The 24,597-nt window shown below is 46.4% G+C and overlaps 7 protein-coding genes across 7 annotated transcripts; 4 read left to right on the top strand and 3 right to left on the bottom strand.

The window, feature by feature from the left end:
- Positions 1 to 299: 299 nt before the first annotated feature.
- Positions 300 to 2,405, top strand: N7478_001113 (uncharacterized protein; the record flags this gene model as incomplete). The annotated part of the gene is made up of 3 exons (XM_056917328.1): positions 300 to 858; positions 930 to 1,569; positions 1,631 to 2,405. The coding sequence occupies 3 exons, from the start codon at positions 300 to 302 to the stop codon at positions 2,403 to 2,405; spliced, it is 1,974 nt and encodes a 657-aa protein (XP_056785208.1).
- A 941-nt stretch (positions 2,406 to 3,346) lies between these two features.
- On the bottom strand, positions 3,347 to 4,102 carry N7478_001114 (ribosome biogenesis protein RRS1; the record flags this gene model as incomplete). Its single annotated transcript, XM_056917329.1, has 2 exons — positions 3,347 to 3,953; positions 4,056 to 4,102. 2 exons carry the CDS (start codon positions 4,100 to 4,102, stop codon positions 3,347 to 3,349), a joined length of 654 nt encoding a protein of 217 aa, XP_056785209.1.
- Positions 4,103 to 4,407: 305 nt separating this feature from the next.
- Positions 4,408 to 5,996, top strand: N7478_001115 (mitochondrial 37S ribosomal protein mS29; the record flags this gene model as incomplete). Its single annotated transcript, XM_056917330.1, has 2 exons — positions 4,408 to 5,053; positions 5,116 to 5,996. The coding sequence occupies 2 exons, from the start codon at positions 4,408 to 4,410 to the stop codon at positions 5,994 to 5,996; spliced, it is 1,527 nt and encodes a 508-aa protein (XP_056785210.1).
- A 463-nt stretch (positions 5,997 to 6,459) lies between these two features.
- Positions 6,460 to 9,156, bottom strand: N7478_001116 (uncharacterized protein; the record flags this gene model as incomplete). The annotated part of the gene is made up of 1 exon (XM_056917331.1): positions 6,460 to 9,156. The coding sequence occupies one exon, from the start codon at positions 9,154 to 9,156 to the stop codon at positions 6,460 to 6,462; it is 2,697 nt and encodes an 898-aa protein (XP_056785211.1).
- Positions 9,157 to 10,079: 923 nt separating this feature from the next.
- Positions 10,080 to 13,713, top strand: N7478_001117 (uncharacterized protein; the record flags this gene model as incomplete). The annotated part of the gene is made up of 2 exons (XM_056917332.1): positions 10,080 to 10,358; positions 10,426 to 13,713. 2 exons carry the CDS (start codon positions 10,080 to 10,082, stop codon positions 13,711 to 13,713), a joined length of 3,567 nt encoding a protein of 1,188 aa, XP_056785212.1.
- A 3,143-nt stretch (positions 13,714 to 16,856) lies between these two features.
- N7478_001118 (uncharacterized protein) lies at positions 16,857 to 18,535 on the top strand (the record flags this gene model as incomplete). The annotated part of the gene is made up of 2 exons (XM_056917333.1): positions 16,857 to 17,318; positions 17,477 to 18,535. The coding sequence occupies 2 exons, from the start codon at positions 16,857 to 16,859 to the stop codon at positions 18,533 to 18,535; spliced, it is 1,521 nt and encodes a 506-aa protein (XP_056785213.1).
- A 4,269-nt stretch (positions 18,536 to 22,804) lies between these two features.
- On the bottom strand, positions 22,805 to 24,097 carry N7478_001119 (zinc-dependent alcohol dehydrogenase; the record flags this gene model as incomplete). The annotated part of the gene is made up of 4 exons (XM_056917334.1): positions 22,805 to 23,577; positions 23,647 to 23,803; positions 23,868 to 23,916; positions 23,973 to 24,097. 4 exons carry the CDS (start codon positions 24,095 to 24,097, stop codon positions 22,805 to 22,807), a joined length of 1,104 nt encoding a protein of 367 aa, XP_056785214.1.
- Between the last annotated feature and the right edge of the window lie 500 nt (positions 24,098 to 24,597).

Consider the following 24,597-nt stretch of genomic DNA (forward strand, 5'->3'; position numbering starts at 1 on the left):
CCGTCGATCTTCCTCGACCAGAACCCCGGTGGGCTGAACTTCACTCCCGGAAGCCACGACCGAAGAGCTGAAAAAAGCCTCGCATTGTAAGATCACTGGTGGTCTGCTTTGATCAGGTACTTCCTTGCTGCAAGTTCCAGTCCGTTTTCCACCCCATGCTGACCAGTGCCCTTTTCTCTTTTCTTTGCAGCCGGTCAAAACCCCCGGTTACAACAGGGCGTGCACCACCCCACTGGACCTGTACTACATCACATTGGATTTCAAGAATTAAAACATTTTTTCATCCATTGACGCCCAAAATGCCGTCAAGACACTCCGCCGTGCCCAATTTGGACTTCAGCTCGCTTAAATCCGACTCGAAACATGGAAAGATTTCCTCTCCCCTCTCCCCTGGTGGTCAGAGTTCCGACGGTCTGAGCCCCTTAACACCGCGCTCGCCAAAATCAGCCTCCAGTTCACCTCTTTTCAAGGGTGCGACCATTCGTCCCGTCACCCAAGAATCGAGTAGCAAGGCGACCAGCCCGACAACACCAGTCTCGCCGGGCAACTTGGCCGCCGAGTCCACCGAAACCACGGCCGAACCTCTTACCCCCGGCATCACAGCCATTCCGCAATACTTTCCTTCTCCCAAGCCCTCTTCTAAACACTCTCGCGAGGCGTCCAAGTCATTTTTTGGCACCCTCAAGGCACCCAAGTCTTCACACCGAACACAGCGCTCAGATAGCTCCGGAGCTTCAACGGAGCCTCCAAAGAGTCGGGGTACCTCCAGAGATAGGAAATCTTCCATGGCGCGCATTTTGTCCGAGTCAACACCTGATTTGCCGTCAATTATTGCACACGCAGAGGAGGCAGAAAATAGTGGGTTTTCGTCCAAATTATTATTTTACTTTGGTATTGTTGTGCTAACTGTTATTTTTCTTGCCCAATAGACAAACCCACTTCCAGCGATAAGACTACACAAAAGACAGGTCACAGGAAAGCTAGCGCCGAGACCGATTCCGCGCCCGTGAAAAAGAATAAGCGATTCGCAAATCTCTTGACCCGATCACGATCAATTCGAGTTGATGAATCGTCTGGGAATAGGGCGCCAGGACGACGGCCTTCGACTGGTCTAGCCAAATTGGAGGAGTTCCACCAGAGCGACTCACAGGCACCCCCACAATCAGCCACGGTGGCATCCGAAAGATCGACGCGCGTCCCAGGAAAACAGACTGAACGCCATGGTGACCTTGCCCCTATCACCAAGCAAAAAACAGCAGGCTCAATGGTCCAGTCTAGCTCCTTGAGCCAGGTCTCTGGAACATCAGCAGCTATCTTCAATAACCTGAAGCAGTCATCAAGTGGTGCTGCGGACCGTTTGGGGAAGGCAGGCAAAGGCTTCTTTGGGAAAATTACTCGAAGCGGCAGCACCAATGAACGCGAGTTGATGAATGATGACTCTTATGTCTGTTCTGTGATCAACCTTCCATTGATTGAACAGGCTAGGAAGACCCGGATTGCGAAGAGGCTGGAAGATTGCCGGGATAAGACTGAGTTCTGGATGCCCGCTCTTCCATACCGTTGTATTGAGTTAGTGTCTTGAAATCTCCAATATATATAACGATCTAATGCTAACAACCCTTCTCTCTAGCTATCTCAATTTCAAGGGCTGTGAAGAGGAAGGACTTTATCGAGTACCTGGTAGCGGCAGAGAGGTTAAACACTGGCAGAGACGGTTCGACACAGAGTTGGATGTCAGTCTTTTCGATGTACCCGACCTTTACGACATCAACACGATTGGATCTTTATTCAAAGCTTGGCTTCGTGAATTGCCAGAAGAGCTCTTCCCCAAGAGGACACAAGATATGATCGCTGAAAAATGCGAAGGGGCCACAACCGCCCCGCAACTGCTCAAAGACGAACTCTCCAAACTGCCGCCCTACAATTACTACCTCCTCTTCGCCATCACCTGTCATCTCAATCTCCTTCACTCCTACGTCGATCAAAACAAGATGGACTACCGCAATTTGTGCATCTGTTTCCAACCTTGTATGAAAATCGATGCATTCTGCTTCCAATTTCTGGTTTGTGATTGGAAGAACTGTTGGCAAGGCTGCTGGACTGAGAAAGAGTTCGTTGCCAAGGAGAAAGAAATGGATGAGCAAGAAAAGAAGGTCGTTGAAGAGAAGGAGAAGGCTCATTCCGAAAAGTCCGAGAGGTCTTTAGGATCGCAACCATCTTCTATCCATGAACGAGCTGTTTCCTCTGGCTCTAGCTCACCTGCCGAAGATGAACGACCCCGTCCAGAAACAGCTCGAGGTCGAAAGAAGGCCAGGCCAAAGGACATCGAGACAAGTACCATCCATTCTAGGAGTATGTCACAGCTTCCTGAACTTGGACCCCCTCTTTCGCCCATCAAAATCTAGGTCGAATACGACTGGCTCTTATTCTCGGTTGACCCGGTCTATACTCAAATGGGGGCTTCGAGTCTTGAGCTTTGCTGCGAAAGGCGCAGTTTCTTGGATCCCTCTCTTGATTCGGCTGGTCCGACTTGATTGTGATTGATTTTGTGCCTGCCGAAAATTCGCAGGATATGAAGAGCCGCTTGGCATCGTCTCTTGTTCATAAACATTTCATACTTTCGCATCCTCTTTTTTGTTTTGCTTTGTTCGATGATGATTCGGCATTGTTCTGTCCTATCGGGACTTGATTTCTTTCTTGTCAGAGTGCATCCATTGGCGTCTCCGGTATTCAGTTTTCCCCCATCATTTCATCTTATCTTCTCCCATATGTATATCTTTGTTTGTTTCTCAGTACACTCAGCATCAGGACAATTACGGCTTTGATTCCTTCGTTCTTTACAAGCCCATTCACTCTCTTTTCAATTTGCCAGGCGTCGGAATACTCTTGGCCAACTCTGCTTTCATGCTACGCTGTCTTTTCAGATATCCCTCTCTGGTTTTACAATATTGCGTCACGTTTCTTGTTTACCTTGCTCCATTCGACTGGGCTACCATTGTTTCTTTGTTTTTGGCGTTCTCATCGTGAGGATTGTACAACAGCGGCATGGGGATGGCATTCTTTCGGAATAATGAATACCAAAATTTTGGTTAACACAGAATATACAAATGGCTAGACTGTTTCTATTCAACATCATGAGTATGGTTAAAGATATGTAGATGGATAAAGGGACTTGAGGTAATACTGTTCTAAACAATGCTTTTAATATGATCTGAATCGACCGTTCATAAATGTATGTAGTCAAGCCTGACTCCAACCACCAACGCCCATAGAAACAAACATGGATATGAAAAATTGCACCTCAACGTACAACCCTCAAACATTTGAAATAATCAAATCAAGGAATCTAGTTCCCACCCTTCTTACTAGACCGGCGATCATTCGCCCGCATCTTCCTCTCACTCCTCTTAACTCGGTCCTTGCGCTCCGTACGATTCATCCCACGAATATTTCCACCCTTATCAGCAGCATCTTCTTCCTTCTTCCAGTTCTTCTCATCAACCTCAACAAGCCACTGATCCTCATTTGCCTTGTTCTTTCCCTTGTATCCCCATCTTGGGACCCACTCCCCAGACGCCTCATCATACACAAGCTTCTTGCGTCTCTCCTTATCCGCAATCGCAACACCAGGCTTCTGGCTGTACTTGCCGATACCCTTCTTGCGGGCGAAAAGCTCCCACTTGGTAGGTGCCTTGGGGGTAGGCAGTTGCTTGTGTCGGGGAAGTGCGGTATTAGGTGGTGGCAGGGAGAGAAGGACGCCGTTCTCAGCGGACTGTGTAATGTTGCATGTTGTCAGGAGTTGGTTGAGGAGACATTGGGCTCCGTCGCGGGCGGCGGCTTGTAGGGAGTCGTCGAGGGGTTCACCCTGTGTAAGCTCGAGAGGGTTAGGGTCGTTGGCCATCAGGTGTCCCAGGTCGAAGGTGTAGGGGGTAGGCTTGTCGACTGTAATAGGACTATATCAGAAGAAAAATCATGTTAGTTTGAGTTTGATATTGTTGATATTTGTAGATTTCGGCTTTTAAAAATGATGGGAAATGAGGGGAGGTGGATCGTACAGTCTCTCAGCGTCAGAGCTAGAGTTCGCCATCTCGACTTCTGTCATTTTGAATGGTTTTAAATGACACGGTGCTTGAAAGTAGATCGCAGCGTGGAACAAGATATCAAGCACGCCGAGCGAAGAAAAAAAAAAGTTGGTTATCGGCGGTTCTCATTTTCTGCCAGAGTTGACTAAGCATGCGCCCACCGCCATCCTAATCGAGCGACATGCAATCCCATATTCAAATTATTATTGCTCTCCTCTCCCCGAGTCTCCAATTGTCTTCAATCCCACCACGCTCCCACCCACCAACAATTCCTCCACAAATTGCCATTGCTCGACACTGCGCCTGGTGCCAGTGTTCTTGACCAATGGCCTCCGCGTGGTGCTGGAGCTGCCTCTCCCGACTTCGTCCAACACCAAGAGCCATCCTTCCTTCTCCGTCGGCCGGAACCCGCATTACGAGCGCCCCCTTCCACTCAACTGCGACTCAATATGCTCAGCCTGTCAAAAAGAAGGCTAACAGCCTGACGCAGGTGAAGTATCGACAGGGTCAGACTTTGCGAAGGAAGAAGAAGAAGACTGTTGAGCGTTCTCGTCCCCCGGCTGTTGGGGAGCGCAAGGCGATGCGGAAACGTATTGTTCTCAGTAATCCTAATGCATTGGAGGTTGAGGGGATGCAGGATCTTTCTGCTGAGACTATGATTGATGCTCGTTTGAGGGGTTCTGTGCTGGGTTTGCCTGTGCCTATGCTGGACCAGTTGAGAGCTGTGCAGGCTTTCCAGCCCAAGCAGGGTTGGTCTTTGTTTCGTCGTCCGGGTACTATTTTGCGGAGAGATGCGGTTGAGATGGGTCGTCTCTTTGCTAAGATTTCGGGTTCTGGTGAGGAGGCTGAGAAGGGTCAGGTTGTTAAGAGGGTTGTTACTGGGTTGAAGGGATCTGGTAAGACTGTGCACTTGCTTCAGGCTATGGCTATGGGCTTTCTGAAGAATTGGGTTGTTATCACTGTTCCTGATGGTAAGTTTGTTTCACTACTTTATTCATATTGCATAATCGCTTATTTTATGATGGATGTATAGCTCGGGAACTTGTTTCTGGTGATACTGGCTACACTCCGATTGAGGGTTCCAAGCCAACTCAGTACGTTCAGCCCAACGCTACCTCCGCCTTGCTGAACCGCACCGTCGAGGCCAATCGCGAGGTTCTGGCCACTCTCCGTGTCTCCCAGGAGCATTCCGCTCTGAAGGGTCTGAAGCCCAACTCGACCCTGGAGGACTTGGCTAAGCTTGGTTTCTCAGACGCCGCGCTGTCCTGGCCCGTCTTCCAAGCTCTGTGGACCGAACTCACAGCCACTGCTCCTGCTCCTGGCCTGGAGAAGAACTTCCAGACTCGTCCCCCGATGGTCGTGACTGTTGATGGTCTTGCGCACTGGATGGGCGAAAGTGCCTACCGCGCTTCTGACTACACCCCCGTCCATGCGCACGACCTTGTCTTCGTCAAGCACTTCCTCTCTCTCTTGGAGCCTGGTTCCTCTCTCAAGAACGGCGGGGTGGTTCTGTACGCTACCTCTACATCCAACAGCCCCTCCAGCTACAGCTTTGAGGTCGCTTTGGACCAGATCACTGCCCGTCAAGAGGGCGTTGAGGTCTCCTCCCCTGAATACCCCCAGCCGGAGCCATATAGTAAGGCTGATACCCGCGTTCTGGACGTATTCAAGCCCCAGAAGCCTTCTGGCAAGGAGGGTGCTCTTGAGCTGCAGAAGCTGGGTGGTCTGACCCGCGAAGAGACTCGCGGTTTTCTCGAATACTTCGCTCGCAGCGGCCTGCTGCGTGAGGACGTTAACGAGAAATGGGTTAGTGACAAGTGGAGCTTGTCTGGCGGTGGAATCATTGGCGAGCTGGAGAAGGCGGGTCGTCATCTCCGTGCTCCTGCTGAGCGTATCCCTACCGCAGAGGCATAGGATATGAACTGAACCGGGATATCCTGTCTTTCTTTCCTTCCCTTCGCATGAAATACCTTGGTTTTCCTTTATTGAGCCTGGGCAGCTAATCCCTGGACTCATTTGTATTGTAAATGGAAATTCTGGGGCTTTGGTTTTATGCTTCTTTTCATGTACTTTACAACCATTCGAATCCCCCGCTGCTTTTGTTTCACTTGTGTATGCATATAATGGATTTTTATCTTTCTTTATCACTATTTCCTGCTCCTTCGTTGAATTCCCCGAGACGCTAATCAACTAGCAAATACCGCATTAAAATCTCATAACATCAGTGCATCAACCTCAAGCCAATGATTCTTTCTTCCTATCATGATCCACCACTACGTATAATCGGCTCCGCAACTGTCTCCCCTCAACTTCAGTCTCAGGTTGAGTCACAGGCTTCTTCCCTTGCTTGCGTTGAATTCTCTCCCTCTGCGCAATTCTATACGCAACCAATTGCTCTCCCTTCAGCTTCTTGATCCTTTTTTTCCCTCTGCGCTTTAGTTTCTCTCGGTGGCCTTCGCAGCTTTTCAATATCACTCCTCCACTCAGAATGATCAGAACCACTATGTTGTGAAAATCTTTTCGAGTAGGTTTCTCTCTTCCTCTTATAACCTGGTGGAGGATTTGAGTCTTTCACATTCTTATAAATCGAAACACTAACACCATCTACCTCTGCCCATTCCTCGCCATTTCTACCCGCAGTCGCTTGTCTCTTACGTCTCTCGTTGACTTTATCCTTGTCTCCTGATGATCGATTTTTCTTGTCAACTTTGCCTCCTGCTGCAGGGTAAGAGCCCGGGAGAACGGGGATATCCATCGCTGGATCTGCATAATTCTCATTATAGTACTGGTCTTTAATGGTGATCTCTTCGCCTCTTTTTATATCCTCTGCTGCCCATACTACTATTCGATTTGGTACTTTTTCGTTCTTGTCGAATCCCCAATGTGCGTTTTCTATTGGGACTTGTTTGAAGAGACTAAATCCTGAGAATAGATAGAGGTTCATAAATGATGGATCCCAGTCTGTGAACCTTTCTTTGTCTTTAATTCTCTTGTTTTGTTCCTTTGGGAGCTCGGGTGCTTTGTTTTTATCCTGTGGCTGAAGCTCGGGTTCTTCATTTCGACGTTTAAGATCATATGGAACAGCATGGGTGATTAGTTTGCGCATGATCTTTTGAATGACCCATGTGTCGAATGTGAGGTCTCGGAGTATATCCACGCCTAGATATGTCAAGATGTCGAAGGGGACAGTTATATTACCTGCGTATGAGAAGGGGAACCACTTCTTGCCTTTCTGATGTTCCCCTGTGTCGTCAAGTATAAGTAGCTCGTTCAGTTCCAGCGGTGAAAGATGGTGATCGCCCTTTACGTTGCGGCGTTTTAGCGTTATTTCAAATATGTTTCGGAGGAGAAGACTGTGCATTGTTCCGTAAATGTCGTTCGTTTGGATCATGTATTCTTTCTTTTCCCATGTTTTGAACACAGGTCTCATGCAGTTATATAGCCATGTCCAGTCTTGACCGCAGGTGTCGAAATGGTATAGTTTACCGGCGAATACTCGACAAGAGTTGTTACGGTCATCTTCATTGGGAGAACAGAATACCCTGGTGTCGGCTTCGGGTAATTCAAGTTGTTTTTCTGGTGGAAAGCATAGGCAGCGTTCGTATGTGAGAGCTGACGAGGTAGGTTCTACGTATAATTCATACTGGTCGTAGTTGATGCGTGCTTGGCAATTTTCACAACTCATCATAATTCTTTTCTTTTTGTCTCTCTTCATTCGGGAAGGTGAGAGATGGCCTCGGATTTTTGGTTCTTCGTAATAGATCAGTTCGCCGGCTTTAATGTCTCGAGTGGCAAATACTGAGATTGATTCGTTTTCCCTTGCAGCTACTTCACATGGTGTATCTGGGAATAGTTCAAAGCAATTGATGTTTATCTTATCCAGGAAAACATTCTCACACCGGTCTATATCTGTAGATTCGTAGGGATATTTTCTATCACCAGAGACGCGGCCTTGGAAACGTTCGTGCCAGAATAGTTCTTCGTTGTTGGCTATTTCTTTTTGGTGACTTTCTCGTACTGCTTCGGTTATTTCTTTGCGGATTTTCGGCACGTCTGAATCGCGGTCGTGACGGATGAAGCTGTAGCTGGGGTTGCTGTACTTTGGATCTAGCTCATGCCAACAGCCTAGTGCTAGTAAATTGAGGGTTACTATGTTGTTGAGTGCTTTATTGAGACTGTTTACGAAGTATACGGAACCTTGTTCTCGTAGACGTTCCACCACAGGCTTTAACTTTAGCTTCCCATCTTTCGCTCGTTCTTCTCGAGGAGCGACGAGTATATGCTGTTCTATAGCATGCCATACCCGTTTATAAAGGCCTGGTTGTCGACTGCGCTCCCTTCCCTTAAGTAAAACATCGCAGAGAAGATTTGCTCGGTACGCGTCTCCAAGGGCTAAATCAAATAAACCCTGCTGATAATGGCAATATGCTCGACTTGCCCAGTAGGTGGGATTATAAGGGCTCAAATGAATGGCAAAAGTGTACATATCCAACGTAGATATAAAGTGATCATTCATTGGCTGGATAGTATACTTCTTCGGACGGTCAATCTTCCATTTTGTCAAATCACTCAGCGGCATGACCCCACAGTATCTTTCCATTTCATCGGTTCGGGCTCGCTCCACGAGTTCCTCTTTATCACCCTCTGACGAAAGCCCTCGCTTCCAAAGTAACTGTTGTATACTCGTTATCTCCCATGACCCAATGTCTCTAATCTCGCTTTCATTCAGAATATCCCACCTGTGATGCTCAATCAAAGGCGCCGCATCCCAGGTTTTGTATCCATCTTCTGCTGCGAACTTTTCTTCTGCTTCCTCTCGAGCGACTGGGATGATGGGATTACTCATTATATGCTCGTAGACATTATACACTAACACGTGTGGTAACGGATCATTCATCATTCGAGGATACGGACGGTTTTTGTGTGCCTTCCATGCGATTCCGACCTTTTTGTCGGGAGCTAACCATACTTTGCAGGCTAGTTTGGCATTTACCCATGAAACATGTGGTCCTAGGGGTGCCTCGTCGAAGATATCTGGTCTAGGAACTCCTTTTTCGTGTAGAAGTGCTAGCATCGGAGCTGGATCTTGGAAAGCTTTGTCGATCTTTCGTGGTTTGTTCCGTCCACTTTCACTTTCACTATCGGTACTAGTATTACTATCATGTCCATGTCCATTTTGATTTTGGATGGGCATTTTGCCTCAAGCGAACAGATGAAAAGATTTGATGGCTCAGATTATGACCAATTTAGGTGCATTTATAATCGGGAAAATGGGTGGTAAGGCTTAGAGGTGTTCAATATGGCTGGTTGAAATATTCTTCTAATTCAGCTGGCTCTGGATTCCTTCTCCTTTTAGTAAGTGTGAATAACAAAGGAAAGTGACGCCGGGGAAAAATGTATGTTACAATAAAAACTTTTTAGTTTGAAGTGAAATATGAAAGAAATTATCGACTTCATGGTCCTTACCTTTGGCTGCCCCCGAGATCACATACAAAGTATCTTCAAAGGGAACCAACCGCCTCAAAAGTCGAGTAGTAATTTCTTTGATTATTCCACTACATGAAATCTTGCGCAAGGGATTGATCTCTGTTTTTAAATCGGCTGATCAGTTATCACATATCTGCCCCACACCCCCCATATAGATTGGACTCGTGACGCGGTTATCTAGTAGTATACAGAGATCATTTGATTCGGATTGTCATACTTAGTACATTGTTTATTTATAAAAGATAATAATCGTAGTCACTTTATATTCCACGAAAGATTCAAATTCATCTTTTATTTTGACAGGGAGATTACTATCAAAGCTATTTTTATCCGCATTACGCTAGCACCAGCATCGGTGGGGCGATGAGTGTCCCCAAAGTCCCGCTTTTTGCACTTGGGGAGAAAACACTGAGCACATCGCCTTAAACGTGTGACCCCGCGATTTCCCCCTAACCTTTCAACCTTCCGAGGTTTTCTCCTGTCTGGCTCCTTTTCGTGTCAAGAGCAGCCATGTACAGACCGGACCAAACCGAACCCTCACAGCTGCCGGAATGGCGCCTGCCACCGCGTCGCCCTATACCGTCGCAGAATGCGCCGCCTCCACCGCCACCACAGCCGCCAACAGGCAGTGGATATACTCCAGGAGCTTTTGGTCCGATGTCACCCACACCTGGGGTATCGACAATATTGCCGTCGCCAGTGTCGCCGATGGCGGCGCAGAGCTCAGATCCGCGAACATGGGGAGTGCAATACAATAAGCACCAGATCTATGCTCCTCCACCTCTTCCAGTATGTTTTGCATGTTTGTGCTGTTTAAGGTGCACATGTTAAATGTAGATACTAATATTTCCCAAAGCCTCGGCCCTCTAGCACAAATGAACAACCCTACAGCTATGCGCAATCACAGCAACACCAGCAACAACAATACCCGCAGCCTCAGCCGCAGCCGCAGCCCCAATCACCCGTTTTAACCACGAATATCCTACCTGGAGCGCCGACCCCAGGATCCGAAGCCTTTGCAGAAGCTCAGCCAGGATCGGCCACTAGTATTCCGCCGCCGTATGATTTTCCACCTCGCCCAAGTCAGCCACAAAATCAACAGTATCAAGATACCAATGTTCCACCGCCACCCCCTAAGATCCCCCGGGATCAGGATTCAGCTCCTAGTCAGGTTTATCAACCTTCACAGCCGCCAGTACATGCACAAGGTATCAGCCCAGCAGCTACACACGGCTCGCATGGATTTCAACAGAATGCTTCCTTGAACCCCAATTCGACTGTCACTTTCTCCTCTGCGCTGGGTCCAGGAACACCTTCTGACTGGGAACATCTTGGTCCCACAGAGGGCGATTTTGATGACGCACCATGGTTTCCACCTAGAGATCCTCCCCCTCCCACCCCCCCTCAGCCAAGTCAAAGCGTCCAGACACCCCCGGGCTTCTCTACGGGAATATCAAACTCCGCCACGTCCCCTGTTTCGGCCAACCCTGTGTCACAAGAGAATTTCAGACAGGAGCACCTGGGAGCCATCTATCGGACTTCAACTCCCCAACGCACTGACTCTATCTCGCCTATCAGCCCCTCTACAACGTATAGCGTTCCAACGCTACCACCTCCAAATCGTGTAGATAGTGCCGGTTCCAACGACTCTTGGTCGCGTCGCGCCGACAGTATTGAGAATGTCATCGACGCTTGGGTCAAGCCTCTAGAGCCAGGACCGAAGCCAACTCAGCCTGAGCCTGACTCTGTGACTTTAGCATCTCGCTCAGACTTTTCTTCTCACAGAAATTCAATCGAGACCACAACCCCCGTGTTATCTCCTAGTCAGGATACGAGGCCCAGATCAACTACGGGCACTCCTACGGAAACTAAAGGCAGTGTAGCGGTTGCGCCTCAGATGCGAAATCCAGATCCATATGAAGACCTTGATCCGTGGTTCAAATCATCTCTAACACGCTACATTGCCATGTTACGCAAAGAAGCAGTCGCAGACTCGGATGAAGAGCGCTACAAGATCTTTACAGCATTCATGGCCAAGGAGACCAAACTACGAGAGATTCTATACAACATTGAACATGAGCCCGTGATCGCAAAAGAGGAGCCCCGTCTATCTACCGTAACTCAAGATCCAATTCCTCTATCACCCAAAGAGCTCGAGGAACCGAAGGAACCTGAGAAGCCCAAGATACCTATTGAGTCTGGTTTGATTCCCGTGGAAACAGAAGAAGAACGCGGACCATCTCCAGCGACAATTAGCACGGGTGTTCCAGATAGCAATGATGGCGAAGATGCAGGTAGTGAGTATAGCGCAGGAGGACGCCCAATTTTGGGCAAACAGGCTCGTCGTGGGTCGACACCGTGGCAGCCCAATCTTACAATGAGCCTTTCGGAAGAAAAGCCGCCTCTTGAGCCCCTCATGACGAATCCACCCAGGCCAATCTACACTCCATTCCAGTACACAGAGGGGCCACAGCGTGGCTCGGATGATCTTAAATTCGATCGCCCGGCACATCAAGCTTATTCGGATTTACGACAAGCATCAGCCATAAGCGGACGAGTCATGTCCAACTATGGGCCTCTCACGTCTGGTTTACCCAGAATTGCCCCTTTGAATCCTTCTACCCCGGCTCTCAATGAACACGATGAGACTTTTGTCGGTCTTATTCGCCATAAGAGCAATGCCTATCAATTAAGAGGCGGAAGGAGCGAAACGCCTCTTTCGTCCTTACCAGAATCTCTTCGACAAGGCCCCCAGGCTCGCCTGGTCGAAGAGCTACGTGCAATGGTTTGGACACCTCTAGACAAACAAACAGAGAGCTCATGGCACATCACAACTAGGGAAGATCTTGAAAAGTATTCAGAGGATTTTTCATACATTCAAAATACCATTGATGAATGGGAGAGAGCGGAAGCAGTTCGACGGCACAGGCTTGATGAGGATCGTGCAGCCCGACAGGAGAATTCCGAAAGTCAAATCGATGCCCTCTTTGATGGAAAGGAAATCGGCTATGCTGATATCAATACTCTTGAGGAGGATTTCCGACAAACTGAAGCCCGTGCTCAGCTTGATGAAGAACGAGAGGAAGTTGAAAAATTTACAACTGAAGTTTTCAATCCTCTGGACGAGCGTCTCAAGAACGAAATATCTGCCCTTCGAAAGTCTTATGATTCGGCACTCGGGCAGCTTGACCGAGACCAGAAGAGCAAGAATAATTCCTCTGATCGTCGCAGCCCATCCGTAACTATGAAGATGGTTAATGAAATCCACAACAGACTTGAGATTCGATTTCAAAAGCGACTCGAGCTCGCCTTGGACTCCGAAAGACGTCGGAAGAGAGCCGAACGTCGCCCACTAGTCTTCATGGGAGATATGGCTAGTCTTCGTACTCTGGACGGGGACTTTGACCGCATGGAAAAACGAAATGTTCTGGAGGCCGCTAAAGATACCGATGAACGTGCTAATCGACTTATGGACTCATTTGACGATGCAATTCTGCACGGTCTAGGCATGAACCAAAGTCTTCTAGACGAGCTTTCATCGAAACTCTCTCGGCTGGACTACGCGACCATTCGTGCTTCCGGCTTGACGGATTCTGAGCTTGAACAGATCCTCAAGTCAGCGGCAAAATTTGCGTCATCGCTTCGTATGGATTCAGAGACAATTCTTCGCTGCTCGGGAGTCGCAGAAAGAGCCCTCAACGATGCTGATTATTCTATCTCTGTTGCCGAAGCGAAATATGCAGATTCAGAACCTGATATTTTCGAAAGACTCGAGAGTGAAAAGAAAAAAGAGGACTTAACGCTTCAAGCTGACCTGGACTCGAAATTACAGAGTATCCAGAAAGCCCCTCAAGATCTTGATAACATTATTGAAAGACTCACTGAGGGCTTGGGAAAGGCCCCCAAATTCGCGGTTCCTGCATCTCCAATCACGGATGAGATGAGTCCCGTGAGTCAATCCCCTGATGTACAGGCTTTGAAGCCGCCACCTCTCGAACTTCGCCCGGCAACTGTAGTTCCGAGTCAGAGTCAGACTCCAGCCCCGTCAACCAAAACTTCGGAACTGGGAACAGAACATCAGGAGAGATTGCGCAGGGCACTAGAGGAGGCAAAGAAGCGCAACGCTGCCAGAGCCAATGAATAAATGACGATTCTTGGCGTCTTTGCATTTCATCTGCATTTCATCTCGGATCCAACTCGTTTCTGTGTTTTTTTTTTTTTTTCTTCCAGGGCTGCCCCTGCTTGGATCGTGGTCATTGAACATTATCGATTCTATCTATCACATTGCATAGCCTGCTCATCCATCTCAGCGCCTGTCGTTTCTCCCTGTTTATCGCTTTTCTAAAGTTTGATACCCTCGTGTTTTTGCGCAAGATCAATGTAGCGAACTAGCTATACTTGTGCTTTTGCATCCATTATCATACCATTTACCCATAATTATTGTTATCAACTTATTATTATTATTATTATTGCGCCAGGCTAAATAGACGATGCTTATTTCCTATGGTTCTATTTAGAACTATAATATTCATATGAGTAATTTACTAGGGTAACTGTGCCTATGATCTACGCAGGCGTTCTTGCCAGTCAGAATCAACCTTGCCGACATTATTCTCCATCATTCATTTAGCGCTTTCCGATTATTTCAAATAGAACAAAATCGAAAACCAAGAAACAACAACACTGAGTGATTTTTGAGTAATTTTCCCGATCCGCGATCTCGGCAAAGAGACTTTCAAGCTCTTTTGATCCTGTTCGTTCTCCAAAGAGGCTATGTCGTACTTTGGCATTTCCTATCTTCTCTCCGCATCCAATCGCGCCACATTAAGTAGCTGCGCCAAACGCAGGGGCCAAATATGTCAAGTGATTAAAGAGAACAAAAGAAAATAAGAAAATAAGAAAATAAGCACAGACAAATTTTGTCGAACCACACTTTGACATGGATCCAAATGATTCATGATTCAGTGGATAAAAACCATCTTCTTCCATGTGGACTACATGTGAAATTGCCTAGATGACCTGCATATCTTAGGCGCCCACCCACAGCAATTGGTAGCTATCAGCCAGTCCTGTCCTCGATAGACGCCAGCTTTTATTCATCGAGCCGGGTCTGCACAGTTTGCACAGCGATAGGATACCTACTTGCCACCAGAAGAGAGAAAGAAAATGGCCACGATATTATCGCTAGTGGATGTGATGTGCATGTGCTTGGGCCTGATCTTGCAGGGATCAAAGTAATCTCCAGACCCAATATCCAGGCCGGCGGGTCCTGACTGTGCGGCACAGTACTGTCTAGGCGTGTCCGATTTGCTATGTCCCTACACTAATCAACAAGAGTGATCATAAAAAAGCAAAACCAAAAAAGAAAAACCAAAACGCAAAAGAAAAAGGAAAGAAGCCGAGATTTAACAGTACTGTACGTCAGTGGAGACACTGTGCACAGTTCGGGCGCAGCAGCAGCGACTTTCCCCTCTTTTACTGTCTGTACGGAGTACTTGACTCGTGGAGGACTCGTGGAGGACTCGTGGACTTAGTTCCAAGTCATTTTGATCGCTGAGCTTATGCACGATGGCTCGTTGAATCACCAACTGTTCTGACTTCTGACCACCATGGACCACTGACAAAGTCGTGCTGCGGCGTTTATAACTTTGATTTTTGTGGTTCATTTTTTATCCCGCTTCTACCCTACCCGAAGTTGCATTGGCCACTCTCCCTTGTTTATGAGGAATCTGGTATTGCATTGCTTCCATTCCAAAGACTGTTACTTATTTAGGAAAGAGATGGAGTCAAGCTGCAGGTCGTGTGAATTGATCGACGCTGAGCCCCTTGCTCGTTTCTCCACGTCAAAGCTCCTCGTGAGAACCTGTCATTTCACAGATAGAAGCTCCAGTCATGTGTATAAGGAAATGAGGATACACCAAGTAATCTATTCATTCGTTGTTTGTTTGCTTTTTGCGGCGGGGGGCACTAATAGAATGCTAAATAATTTGAGTGGCCAACAGAGATCAAACAAAGGTTTACTAGTATGGTGCGGGTCAGATGGAAAGGCTGGACTACGGCGATCGCTTTCTGCGCCGTGGCGGCGAAGCAAAATGATATCACCTCGCTTAACTAGGATCATTTTGCTGTGCCTTATGCCACAGCTACGTTTTCTCAAAATTATCTGTTTGAGCTTGCTATAGGTCAGTCTCTTTTACCAGCTGAGGAACTATGAACCATCTGACGACTGTAGTGGTTTGCCAAACTCGCCAATGGCGTCTACTACGCCCTATTTATCGGATACGGGCACATGGAAACCCCCATTGATTTCGCTCTAGCCTGGTTGATTGTAGAGCCGATCTACCTGTCACTGGCAGTATCTCGGTTATGCCTAGCAGCTTGATATATGCTCAAAATCAGCCTTGCAAGAATCCATATTGTATACTAAAAACTAAAATTAACACCGTCGGCAAGACCTGCTTGGCTTCTGCTTGGCTGTTGGCCCCCGCAGCATCGGGAGGTCACGGTCAAGGTCAATCCCAGGCCTGTTAGGGGGGGACTAGCCAACAGACCCCATATCTCTCCATTCCACACGGTCCTATTAGTGGTTGTCTGTGCGCTGCGATGATGCGGATCAATTGACTGTGCCAGGCATAATCAAACGGTTAAGCCTTGTCAAGACATCACCCCTTCGAACCCTCCTGCGCATTACCCTTTTTCTCCTGTCATGTTCCCTTCCCCCTTTTACTACCACAGCTAGACCCTTTGTCCGCTTAGGCGCCGTTGGAAAATTCTCCTAGGTTGACTGTGCCCATACTGGGTCCATATGAATTATTATTTTTACTCCATCCTATTTTCTAACTGGATCATTTGCCATTCGGATCCGCCGAACTCTTAGTATTAATTTTTTTCTCCATTTTTTCCAATTTTTTTTCTTTCCCTCCTGTGCGCGAAGATCACAGTTTGGTTTGGTTGTTCCCCGTCTCCATCATGCACCCAAACCGGCACAGTGAGGAAGGCACAGTGACCTGGAAATGACGAAAAGCATCTTGGGTCGCTCTTTCCCTCTTTGCACCTGGGATTATTTAAAAGCGGGCGCCAGGGAGTTTCGTTCCATGGTTCAATCTGTACCCGCTCCCGTCCATGGGTCGGAAGAACTCTCCAGTGATTCTGATTCTACTTTTGCCATCAGCACAGCTCTTGTGTGGAAATACACCGTTGAAATTCACTTCGCCCCTCGTATTTCTACTTGTTCGTTTCGTTCCATGTTGCCTCCCTTTTTGATTCTTGACTCTCTTCAATCGGATCATGTCTGCCCCGACAAGACAGTTAAACAGACTGTCTATCGGTCAAAATATGTCTGGGACTGGGGCTCAATCTACTAACACAACTCGCTCGGAACGAGAAGACCCTTCCGACGACAACGAAAGTGATCGCGAGAATGATAGCTCTTCTTTGACGGGGAGCGAAAGTGATAGTGGAGATGATGACGGCGGGAGTAGTGATGAAGAACAAGAACCTAGTGGCCGGTCTACTGTTCGTGCGCGGTCTGGGATTACCTACGATTTAAGCAGTCTCGATGGGGAGTCTGGTCCGAATGCGTTGGTGGGTTTGAAGTCACAGTTTGATGTTGTCAATTGTCGTGGCTCAGATCATGGCTATGATTTTCAATTATTGGATCGGGCCCATGTACATGTTGGATCAGATTCGACAACGTGTACTTGTTCAACTTTTAAGGCCATGCCACAGGTGGCTTGCCAACACATCTTTGTAAGTCTGATCTGCTTTTCCTCTTCCTCATCCTCTTCCTTTTTGCTTCTGTTTCGTGGGGTGTGCTTGCTTTCTTCTTGGAAGTAATTAATTCTTACGGAAAGAAAATTCATGTCTAGCACACAAAACCAGCCTACTAACAAAACACAATGGCTTAGTGGGTTCTTGATCAGCTTCACTCACATTTCCATCCTAACCCCTCCGCAGCGAGGGCGGTTCTCAGTCGCGACGGCCGCCCTCAAGTCCGTCCTCGCATCGAAGAGCTCCTCAAGGAAGATGGCACCTTGGAAGAAGCCGCAGAGAAACTGAACTGGCAATGCTTACGAGACGATGGCGATGGCGATGGCAAACTATACGGCATGACGCGCACAGAAAAGGTCCGGGATGTCCTTTCGGCCTTCACTCCAAAAGTTCTCCCAGAGGTTTTCCGCCAGGATCTGGTGGAGACGGTTCTTCGGAAGCGCACCGCAACAGCAGGAGAGTGCGTGGTGCAAGGAGACTTTGAAGCAACTATGTTCCGTCTTGCTATTTACGATGATAGCGTCTTCAGCAGCCTTTGCAAGGTAATGCCCTCTGGTGCCTGTTCGGCGATCTACTTCGACAAGATCCAGGTGCAATCTCGTCGACTTCTCTCTGACTTCGATCGATACTGTGCGACTGGCGAACGGCCTACAGATCCGAGTAGTCCAGGTGGAGGCATTATAGAAGTTGATGAAGTGGTTGATCATCTACGTCGCGCCGTTTCTCGTATCCAGGCGAATATTCTTTCTCGCGCTCCCCACGGCTCGGAAGGCGCTGCCAATGCCCTCGTGTGGATGCTCGAATCAATCGCTTCTCGAAATAAAGATCCTTTGGATGGCAATAATTTGGGAAGGAGCTCGTTCCACGGAGAAGATGAGGATCAACGAAATCTATACCATTTGTTGATTGGTTCGGAGGATATGGATTTGAAACCAGATGAAGACCTCTTCGTCCTCAGTGCTCTTGAATCGCTCCCGGCTTCCTCTCTCTATCCACGGGTGCAAGAGCTTCGCAATATCTTACGCAAGATTGAAGTGAATCGCGCGCCAAGGGCTTATCTTCTCAAACTCGGAACATTGATTCGTGCGGTTGAGTCCGCGGGTGCCGCTGGTGCTGGTTCATCGGCAGCAACAGGGCTAGGACAGAAACGGCCTGCAGCCGGCAGTTCAGGAGGATATTCAAAACGAAGTCGATGATCCGGCTTATATTTTTTCATGGCATTTATTCTTTACATTCCGGGATGCATTTGCGATTTCATCATTGTCATGCCATGAATGGGGCGGACTACTTTGTTCAATCATTTCAATACCCCCTGCATTTTCATTTTATTCCTTGTTCCCAGCGACATAAATAAAAAAGGAAAAAAAGAACCCATTAGGTATTTCATAATATCCTTATTATCTTCATCTTCATTTTCATCTTCATATTCGTCATTAGCCAATATCCAATTTACATTATGACTTGCATACATAACCTGATCCGATCTCTTATCCGATCCCATATTCCTTCTACGTTGCACCTACCCACAATTGTGGCTATTAGAGTAAACTGAAACCCCACAGCCTACAGTGCACCGAACAGCGCCGTAAAGAATCATGAATCATATCTTTAAAATCCTACAAGATCTTGATCCTCAGCCTCCCATGATCCACGGAACCAAGTCCCAGATTCATCTTTTAACTATCAAATACGAAGTTTCCGACATTTAAACATAGCCATCATGGCGTCATGATAACCCAGTACTCCGGACTTGGGACCCCGTGGCCACGGTCGGGACGTGTCACGTCGCCAGTCACCGGTGTGGAATTAGCCCGATTCGACTGCTGGAACGACGAAACCATGGACGGGGAGAAAATGGTAGACCCACTCGGTGGATTTAGTGCTGATTTCTTACAGGGAATCAAAATCAGGGTGTGGGGATAAGAAAACCATTTTATTTGAAGCCTTGTCTGTATCCGTTTTTTATTTGGAATTAATTTTGTTGTCGCTTTGGTTGGTACTTCAATGTCAATTCAACTCAGAACTTGGAGTTGGCTTGGACTTGGACTTGAACTCTACTTGGAACTAAGCCGTGTAGGCTGTGGAGTTTGTGGAGATATGGCTTTATTTGGCTTTGCTTAGGCGAGGGTTACAGTAATAGTGTAGCGTGTCTTTCCGCACAGACCTTTGAATTTATTTATTCTGTATAGCATAGATTCGGCATGTCACTAAAACACGTGGAAAATATACGGGGCTTTGGGGCTTCTAATCCACTTTCTCTTTGTTATACTTTAATGGTGGAAGCCACTATCGGGATCGGTCGGAGCTTGGTTTTTTTTTTTCTCTCTTCTTTTCTTCAGCTTATCTTCATGGTTTGTGAATACATCCATGTATACTGAGCTATGTACTTTGAAGAATCAAATATGAGTGCATAAGAGCAGCGAGAACTTTATCTGGGAGCTCTTTTTTGTTCAAGGTTCATGATCGTCATATCAATTATTTACTTACCGACCCGGTATACTGTACGGAGCGAATTACTACTTACCAACCCGGGCACCCCCAGAAAGCCTTTGTGGGTGAATTTTAGTCCTAGATGATCTCGCCTACATGTCGTGCCGATCATACGGCTATGTTCCGAGAAATGGAGCCTCTAGCCCTGTTCTAGCGTTTGGGTGCGGAGGCTATGTATTCAGGTTTCTTCACCATAAAGTTTTAGGATGGTGAATCGGGTCGTGAACATATTATTGTCAATGTTGGCGATTGATAATGACAATAATGAAGTGATATATTACTGTGGAAGTTTGCATTTATGGTAGTTTCTTGAGTAGTCTAGCAATTAGGTGTGGAGTTATGTTGAAATCAAATTGTCTAGCTCTCTACTGGCGACTGCCCAGTAGAAAGACCCTGTGAATAGAATTGTGAAACATACGGCAACAAGAGAATATTGGAACATCTCAAGAAGAGGAATGGCTTGAAGAAGATTCTTATTAGCTTGTGGGGAGATTAAATTGATTTTAATTAATAATTTGCGAAAATATTTGCTGCTGTCAGTTTGATGATGATGTACTACAGATGTAGATATATATTGATGAACTTTTTGAATAAATTCTTGATGACTTATCAAATTAAATAACGTAATTCCCGGTCGGGCTGTACACCCGGCCGAGCTGTACACCCCATCAAAAATCACATCTTCCTACCAATATACCAACTTTAACCAGCCACTATGCCACCAATTCGCGCCCAATCGTCTCGAAATTCTGCCGGAAAAGAGGGTAGGATCTTATTAGCCGTTAAAGATATCAAAGATGGCCGTATCAACTCTCTCCGCGCAGCAGCAAAGCTATACGATATCCCCTATACAACGCTAGCTACGCGCGTCAATGGTGTACAATTACGCGTCGATATACGTCCAAATGGCTATAAACTAACACAATTAGAAGAGGATTCACTTATTGAATGGATAATCTCTATAGATACACGTAGAGCAGCGCCTAGGCTAGCTACTATACGAGAGATAGCTAATATACTACTAGCTGCGCGTAGTAGCTACCCTCCACTAATAGTTGGTAAAAATTGGCCATCAAGCTTCATAAATCGACGCGAAGAGATTCGATTACACTTCTCTAGGCGTTACAACTATCAACGCGCATTAAATAAAGATCCTAAATCGCTATAAGAGTAGTTTGCGACCGTACAACGTACTATTAACAATAATAATATCTAAATAGAGGATATCTACAACTTCGATAAGATAGGGTTTACAATAGGTCTTATTTCAACACAGAAAGTAGTTACGCGGGCTGGATACTACGGTCGGAGAGCTATATTACAACCAGGAAACTGTAAATAGGTTACTGCTATTGAAACTATTTGTGCAGATAGCTATTCGCTACTGCTATATATAGTTTTTAAAGGCTAAGTTACTATAGCTAGTTGGTTTGATAATCTACTAAAAGACTGGCGATTTAAGATCTTAAATAATAGCTAGACTACTGATAAAATTGGCCTACGTTAGCTACAGAAACTATTTATCCTATGTACAAATTTGTACGTATATAGCCGGTTTCGGCTATTGATTCTTGATAGCTATAGTAGCTATCTTACAGCTAAATTTAACCAAATCTGCGCAGAAAATAATATTATACTACTTTGTATACCTACGCATTCTTCGCATTTATTACAACCGCTTGATATTGGATGTTTCGCAGTACTTAAATATATATACGGTCGCTTTATAAGTGATCTTGCGCGTATAGGCTATAACCATATTAATAAGTTTAATTTTCTAGATAACTACCAACGCACAAGACTAGAAGTGTTTAAAAAGCTAATTATTATTTAAAATAGCTTTATAGTTGTTGGTCTAGTGCCTATTGATCTAGAAAGAGTGCTTTTGAAGCTTAATATCTCTCTACGAACACCAATACCCCCAGGAAGCCGACCAAGTAGTAGATCTAACCAATTTACACCAAAAACGCTGAGAACTGTCATTCAACTACAAAAACAAGCTTCTATAATAAAAAATCTATTAAAACAACGGTCAAATAGCCCACCAAGCCCATCGAAGACTATATTAGATCAAATTATTAAAGGTTACTATATATCGCTACATAACACAGCGTTACTCACACAGGAAAACGCAAATTTACGTACAGCCAATGAGAAAAAACACCAAAAACGCAATCGATCAAATAGGCAGATACCCTATGATACTGGCCTAACGGTCGAAGAGGGCCTACAACTAGCTACGCAGCTAAATTTACTAGATGAAGCTACTCCGGTGGATTCGAATACACAGGGTAAAACGCCTATTCAGCCAGGTCAGCCAGCCAAAAGGGCTCCGCCTCGGTGTAGTGGATGTGGGAATATTGGCCATAAGATCAATCGATGTATAAATCGCGTTATTTAGCTAAATTAATATATGTTGGCCAATATATATCGATTTAAATTTTTCTAATGGGTTGGGGTGTACAGCTCGGCCGGGTGTACAGCCCGACCGGGAATTACGTTAACCTTGGAATCATTGTTAGCAGAAGTGTTCAATTAGTGTACTTAGGAGACTGAAAAATCAATGTTTGAAACCTAGATAAATATGAGAAAGTTGAACAGGCAATGAATTGCAGGTAGTTATCGTACGTTTCTTTATTAAGCGGATGCGATCAAAAACTTCCAGGAGAGGGTTGATTTATTTGTTGGTGGTAATTAGCATAAAATTCATGGCAGGATCATGTAGCCAATAATTTCTCATGTTTTCAACAAGGCCGGCTGGCCCAATGGCAAGGCGCTTGACTACGAATCAAGAGATTGCAGGTTCGACCCCTGCGTCGGTCAGTTCTTTTTTTGTATTTTTGCATTATTATCTTACGAATCAACCAGTCAGGATCCACACTTGCCTCGATCGGTTATTTTTTTCTTTTTTTGAATGACCAAATTGAATGTCAACACAAGAAGGGGATTTAATTTATAATTGGAATACATTTCTGTCAACCCGATAGGTCCAGTATAACACGACCTTGCACTTTACCCTCAGCCATGTCTTGGAAAACAGATGTCAGTGCATCCATCTTTTCAACCCGATAGTGAGCCTTAAGAACTCCTCGCTGAGCAAATTCTAGAGTCTCAATCGCTTCAACCCGACTTCCAACTGCAGACCCAGTAACATTATACTGTGAACGGATAAAGGCATTCGGGTCGGCAGTAGCAATGGGCTGAGGCTCATTCTCAGGGATTCCAACACAAACCAATGTGCCGTTGAAACGCAGCATTGGTAAAGCCTGAGCGTACGCAGCATTCGCAGCAGTGCAGACTATGACTGCGTGTGCGCCTAATCCATCGGCAAGCGATACGACATGCTTCTTCAATGCTTCTCCCTTATCGTCTTTTGGGAACTTCGTAATGTCGACAAAGTGCTCGGCACCGGATGCGTTAACGACTTCCTCCTTGCTACCATGATCGATTCCAATAACGCGCATCCCCATTCCCTTACTTGCTAACTGGACTGCGAGATGTCCTAGGCCGCCACCAGCACCGGATATCACCACCCATTGTCCTGGTTTGGTGTTACTGCGTTTCAGCGCTGAGTAGACCGTCACTCCGGCACAGAGCATAGGTGCTGCAACTGCTGAGTCCAGACCGTCAGGAATCTTGGTCACATAGTTGGCTGGTCCTGTAGCATATTGCTGGAATGTGCCTGGGGTATAGTAGCCGGAAACCGTTTTCTTGAAGCATAATCCATCTGATCCTGCTTGGCAAGGGACTAATACAGGTTTATCCATAGTTAGCAATTGATTCTCATTGTGGATCAAATTTGAAACATAGAGCTTACGGCAGTTTCCGCATGCACTTGCGATCCATTTAATTCCGACTCGATCTCCAACTTGAAGACCGCTGGATTCAGTGCCCGTGCCAAGCTTGACAATTTTACCCACACCTTCGTGGCCGCCAACTTGGCCTGGTTGAGTTGGATAAGGGAGCAAACTCCACTATGCTATGTCAGAAACATTGAAGCGGACATAAAACCCTCGTGTACGCATTATCGATACATACTGTGTTTGTCATGATTCCCAAATCAGAGTGGCACACACCAGAATGCGTACTACCTCACTAATTAGCCCAATGCCTTAATATTCAGACAAAAGAATCTTTAATTACAGATTAATGAGGACTTCCCCGGATTTAGGCTCCGGGACATCGATTTCCACGACCTTGGTCGACACAGTGCCAGGCTGGTCGTAAATAACGGCCTTTTGCTTCTTTGGAATTTCAGGAGCGGCCATGATGAACGGTTATGTGAGAAGGGATAGAGTATTGAAATACAATGGCCGTATATGACACAGCTGTTGATATGAAAGGTTCTCCGAAGGCTTGGTTTAATAGTGGTTTAATGGTGCTTTTCGAGCCTCCTGGAGAGTGTTTGGAAGGAGAAGAACTGCTTATGCGGAGTGGATGGCGGGGTTCAGATCGATTGTCCTTCTTATGTAAACTAGTATCGGATGATTGACAATGAATGCCTCGGCGCCACCAGTCTCAATCAATATATGACCCTGGAACTTTGTCGGGGTAGGGGCGTATTGAAGAGGGGAAAAATGTGGAGTCATGACGAAAGGACCGAGGCTGCACACGAGTCATCGCGAGTGTGAAAATGGATGAATCTCGGAGGGTTAGAAAGGGTGCAAGATGGCTAGATAATGAGATTTGACATGGAAAAGACCATGCACTAACTTAAATACCGTCAAATTAAATGAAAGGCTTACAAGGTCCTCACCTTTGAGGATTA

Source organism: Penicillium angulare, assembly GCF_028827245.1.
Source record: "Penicillium angulare strain IBT 27051 chromosome Unknown utg000001l_segment0_segment0, whole genome shotgun sequence".
Taxonomy (NCBI): domain Eukaryota; kingdom Fungi; phylum Ascomycota; class Eurotiomycetes; order Eurotiales; family Aspergillaceae; genus Penicillium; species Penicillium angulare.